A 6,154-nucleotide genomic window follows, 5' to 3' on the forward strand; every position below is an offset into this window, starting at 1 on the left:
TATATTTTTAAAAAAAAAATCAAATTCAAAATTTAATTTTTGTACCCCTACCCTCGAACCCCCACCCCTCACCCCCACCACGAAAAAAATTTTAAGTTTGTTTTTTTAAAAAAAATTCAACTTTAAAAATTATTTTCTATTCTGATAAAAAATAAAAGATATTTCTCAAAAATATTTTTCATTCAAAAATCAAACATTAAAAATATTTTTCCGGAAAATATTTTCTGCTCACTAACTAAGTCAATATCCACTTGTTTTCAGGAAAACATTTTCCTTCGTACCAAACACACCCTTAAAGATAATGTCTAACTTTGGTATCTAATACACCCTCATTTAATTTCATGTCAAAATAGTTGATATTGACAACTAAGAATTCGCTTCAACTATTCAAAAATTTAGGTAATCCAAAATTTCCCTATAAAATAGGCAAGAAACACACAATAACAATAAAGCCAATTGATCCTCATTAGAAAAAACAAAAAGACACATTTCTCCTCCTCTTGAGCTACTAAGATGAAGGAAAATAGGGCAAACGAAATCAAAAATAGGATGTTTGAATTGTTGAAATGAAATGTTATTGCTAATGTCAGTAACCCTTACAATCCTAATGTTGATGGCTGGGGTGGAGTTATGGCATGGCAAGGTTGGTCAGATGAACAACCTTCGTTGAATTTTTTTAAAAAATATATATATTAAATATTGATTTTTTTTAGATATATACTAATTATTGAACAACCTTGACATAATAAAGGTTGACATCCCAGTGGTTAAAGTTGTGCAAAAATACGGTTGGGTTTGAGCCAAGTGTGGTGATTTCTTTAATTTCTTTCATTATTCTATTTTGACAAAAATACTTTCTGAATATAAGATTAGAGGTAGAGTTAGGGGTTCAAATCACTATTTTCTTTTTTCGTAATGTTCCTTTGGCATGACTAATACACCATCGGTATTTACGAACTTAATGTATCATATTTTCAAATCCTTCCTAGGTCGTTTCATTGTAATAGCTTAACATACACTTGGGAGAATAGTTAAGGTTACTTACAAATATGTACCTGCAACAACAAAAGAATTCAATAAAATGGTCGTATATTTAATGTATCAATATGTATATATATAATATATCAATATTGTATAACTAGTGTATACTTATGTATAAATGATATATGACTATATTGAAGATGTATATACATTATTTACTCCTATATGATATTTGTACATTGACCATTAATTTTTTTTAAATCCCAACCAACTCAAATCTCCTTTATATAGTTATAAAATTTTAATATTGAGCTCCTCTAAATGTCAAAACGACTCATATTTGCGATACCACAAAATTTAAAATTTGAAAAAAAAATGAATTCTAAGATCTTAAAGAAAAACACCGCAAGAGAAGTTTGATTAGTTACTTCCTCCATCCAACAATAATTGTCCGCTATACTTATTTATGATATCCAACAATACTTGTCCACTTTACGAAATCAATGAATGATTTTACATTTAGTTCCTAATTTACCCTTATTAATTAATTATAGTCATTTCCTTAATATATTTTTCAAGACATTACATTTATTATATTCAAATGGTGATATAGTAAAACTATTATTGAACAAAAGGAGTATATAATAAGTAGTAGTTTCCAGTTGCTAATTTAACATTAAAAGGAAGGACGCTTTGCGTGAAATAGTTAAGACCGAATGGCCCTTTTTGGTCATATTGGGTAAGAAATTTTTAATTTAATTGCAGATTTTCAAATTTGTTGCAAATTGCAATCAAGCTCGAGTAAGGAGCTGAGGAAGCAAGAAGAGAAAAAGAGGAAAAGAAATTGCATGAACAGGCTCTTCATTGTTCATTTACATAGACTATTACAAACATTATTGAGCTGAAAGAAAGGTGTACATTGATTTTTAGTAGTTAAAATACCTAGAAGAAACCAAACATCATACTTTCAGACCTAACTCTATCCTAATGCAGCAGAAAAGTAGAACTTAGAATTACTAGGAAGAGAAAACAGTACTCATTCACTTTATTTACATGGCTTCCCCACTAATACTCACGGCCTTGTTTTTCCCTCAGAGGACTTCTATTCTGTGGCTGCAACAACAGCTGAACCTTCCACCTGAAATTTCATCAGGAGGCCCTTTATATACAAGAACATGTGGTTTGGAAATGATTATGATACATACACGTACAAATATATAAACATACGCCATACTACATCGGTCCATCAATCTCCTATGTGGTTCTATGTTAATATCAACCACTAAGTTGAATTGTATTCATTCACAGCCACAACATGCTAGGGCGTATACAGCAAAGAAATAGGCTAGTGGGCTTTCATGGTTCCACCAATAATCATGAGTAAAAGTCTGGTTGTGCTTATCTCTTTATGGTTTTCACATCAAGTTTCAATAAGGTTATCGATATGAACAACTTTATTCACGGATAGATGTTACTAGTTGGGACCAGTAACTTAAAAAAGCTATAATTGATGTTAAATGTCTCAATCTAAATTTACTTGCTCCGATATTTGTTACTAGTAAAGATATAGTAAAAGTTTCATCTTATCAAGTTGCATCACATAAGGGTCCACTTCCTAAAGGTTTGTGTTTTATTTGACAAAACTAAGCCACTCATAGGCAGGTGCATTGAGTGAGAGATGGAAATTCATTAACGTGATACTGACAGTTACTTTAAACTAGTGATGATCGTTGACGAATAAGTCCATTCAATATCAAATGTGGTTGTCCCTAGCATGCTCTGAAACAAACCAATGCTTTAATTTATTTTTTTATAAACACAAGATTTATGGCCAAAAATTCAATATCCACCAGGGATGGTACTGATGTCAACGTTGCTTATGCCAACTTGTTGAAAATTTGCATCAGATTGCGTGAAATGAGGGAGACTGAAATTTTTTAGGATGAATTTACAGGTCTGGTTGTCCTTTTGATCTCTTTAAGGTCATCACATCAAGTTCTAATAAGGCTTTTTATTTGAACAGTTTTCTTCACAGTAATAGGTCGATAAGCTATTAAAGCATAACTTACCATGAACTTAGCGCCCCATATTTCTTCCTCAGTAGCAGGAACGGCGGTGATCTTGTTTTTGGGGTTCTCATAGCTTCTCAGTCCTCCAACTGTTGTAGAGTAGAAACACCCTGAAAAAGCGAATAAAAGATGTTGAATTATTTGTTAGTGTTCTGGTTGGACAGTGAATGTCACTTTCTGAATTATTTATTTACATACATATTTAATTTGGTCATACTAAGTCACGATTACTTCAATAGTTATCCCACTACATCAATCAGATTACCTAAGGGAGAGTAATTTGTCAAACCTACCTTGAGGAAAAGAAGCAAGTGACTTGCCACAAGCACCTTTAAGCAAATCAGCATCATTGGCAAAGGCCACATACCCATCAGCAGTGATTCCCCAGTAGAGGGGTACCTTACCAACTTGATCCTGTTTACAAATATAATATAGGTTAGAAACTAAGGATCGGAATGTAGCCACACCAACAACAAGGCAATTTGAGTAGGTAAAATTTACTTACGGTAGCCACAAACAAGGTGGAAGTAGACTTGTCAAAAACAATGAAAGCGAAATTGCCTTCAAGGTGACCAACAACATGATTTGGAGGGTAAGGTGCTCTGTCACGAAGTGCCTTGTATGCTTCAATCACCAGCATCACCTCATTTGCAGACTTGGCAAGGCCATATTGTTGCCTCAGACTCCCTAAGTTGTCAAGTGATCCCTCAAACAAGCAAAATATGTCATCCTTAACAGCAAATGACCTGCCATTTCCCCAAGAAGTTAATCCTACAAGCCGATACTTCCAACACAAAATCTACGCTACAGAATCTATTATTAGCAAAACAAGTTTACAGTTGTAACTCAAATATGATTTTTATCAAGGGATAAATAAAACGACTCTGCATACAAACTTCTTTCAAGTGGTAGGAATAAGCAAACCTTTCATACTCAGGGGTGATTAAAATAATAAATACCGATAAAAGGCTTCCCTTTCAATTAACAACTAGCTAGGGAGCTTGCTTAATCACCAAAGGGACCACCGTACAGGGAAAGCAATTCGTATTAATTATAGTAAATAGATTTTTACCCAGATGCCTCCCCTGCTTCAATTCTTGAAGGCACTTATAGAGGATGAATTCCACCACCAAGTGTTGTACAATTTGCTTCTTAAAACTTCTCGTACTAGTCAATTCCTAACTTATTGCCAACAATCCAGTTCATTTTTATATAAGCAGAACATTGACTAGCATTTCCTAATTACTGGTCCACTACTCTTTTCCAATGATTTTCCTATCCAAATGACCAATTCGGTTGTGGGTAGAGGGGAGGGACCTAAATCAGCAAGCCCCTTCCAACCACAAAGAAGAAAGGAGAAACAAAATAAACTAGCTACTAAAACGACTAAATTTAGTGATAGACAAATTTTGTAGTTAAACAACAAAATTCGTCCTAATACTACTTAGCAACGAATTAGTCAGATTTTCGTTAGCTACAAACAAAATAGCGATGGAATGACGACAAAGCTCATAACTAATTGTAGTGTTTTTTTTTTTGGTAGTAGAGGAATAGTGAAGTACCCCTCCCACCCTAATCACAAAACCAAAAAAAAAGAACTGGTGGAATAAAAAGAGCCTCTTGGCAAGGCAGCATAACAATAGATGGATTCAGTATCCAACAACAAGTTCTTGAACTAATAAATTACTTTTTTAATATCACTAATAAACTATCATACACAAATATTATATCTCCCCATACTTATTCGAGCAAGGTTCGTTTCACACGTGTCAGTTTTCCCCATTATAATTATAACCAGTTGGCCAAAAGTTATAAGCTTTGAGCTTGACGTTGGAAAACTCTTCCCTCGGTGTTAATTATTGATGTTTGTGCTATATGACTACGTCTATGGATCTGAAACCTAGATGAGCTCCAAAAAGAATTTTAAGAGCAACCTACAAAGTTTAGGATTAATAATAATAGTAATAATACCACTGTTGTGCAATAATAACCGTTTATTTTGCTTCTCTCATCTGTATCGTCATCTGTTGGATTCATCCAAAAGAGGACAACAAGTTTTCCCATTTGACTTCAAACTGACGACACTCACTTTGCTAAAATAAATTTGTTTGGATTGCTAAAAGTATACTGTATTCGGTTTTTCTGGAAAAGTGACACACAATTATTCAAATTAATTAAAACAGTAGGTGTATGAGATCATATTAGCTATTTGAGTTGAGTGAAATTTTCGAATAATCAAAACGAAAAAACAGAGCAATATAACTCTATTTAGCGGATGAATTTAGGATTATAATGAATTAGGAAATTCATGCATCATGCATGATATTCCTAAGCCATGATGTCAGTGTCACATCCATCGAATCGTGCAATAATCTAAACCGTCAATCACATATCCACAAGCTAAACAACGTTTCCGATCAGTTTAGCAGAGCTGAAATTCTACCTCACCAATTCCGGTTCAACTTTTCAATTTTAAAAATAACGCAGCTAAAATTAAGTTCATAAATTAGTCACAACATTTCTTTTAGTTCTTAGTTGCTGTACCTGGGGAGTACAGCAGACTCTTTGGAGTGAGAGTAAGCGAGTTGGACAAAATCCCCGATCTGCATAGAAATCGCCGACGAATTGCTTTGAACAAACCGGTTCACCAGAGCATCCGACGTGATCTTAGGTGAAGGAGTCCGGCTACCGGCGGCGACGAGCTCGTCGGGCGGAGAAACAATGGAACTGCTAAATACACCCAACATTTCCTAAAAATTCAAAAATAACCACACAAAAGAAAATAAAAACTACGCCAATCACCCTATTTCTCTCTAGAAGTGTGTGAAACAGAAGATAAAACACGAGATAGCAATGAAGAGAAGGGGCATGAAATTTATAAATAAGATCGTGAGGATAATTTGGTTATTTTAAGTGTTATTCGGGGTAATTGAGTAAATTGGAATGAGATAATACGTGGAATGGGACCCGTAAAAGAGGCGATGATTTCTGTAGGGAATAATGCTAGTGTGGGTCCCAAGGGAACTCTAATTTGGATGTATGTGATGACGTGGCAAGTAATGGAGATGAAAGCGAAGGAAAGAGAGATAAGATATGGTGCATTC

At 34.2% G+C, this 6,154-nt stretch overlaps 1 protein-coding gene across 1 annotated transcript; it reads right to left on the minus strand.

Moving 5' to 3' along the window:
• Positions 1–1,807: 1,807 nt before the first annotated feature.
• Positions 1,808–5,908, minus strand: LOC107007796 (stem-specific protein TSJT1). The gene is made up of 5 exons (XM_015206577.2): positions 5,595–5,908; positions 3,556–3,796; positions 3,344–3,464; positions 3,051–3,160; positions 1,808–2,119 (listed from the first exon to the last, which is right to left on the minus strand). Exons 1-5 carry the CDS (start codon positions 5,795–5,797, stop codon positions 2,084–2,086), a joined length of 711 nt encoding a protein of 236 aa, XP_015062063.1. The 5' UTR covers positions 5,798–5,908; the 3' UTR covers positions 1,808–2,083.
• Positions 5,909–6,154: the final 246 nt, after the last annotated feature.

The sequence above is a fragment of the Solanum pennellii genome, chromosome 1, assembly GCF_001406875.1.
Source record: "Solanum pennellii chromosome 1, SPENNV200".
Classification (NCBI taxonomy): domain Eukaryota; kingdom Viridiplantae; phylum Streptophyta; class Magnoliopsida; order Solanales; family Solanaceae; genus Solanum; species Solanum pennellii.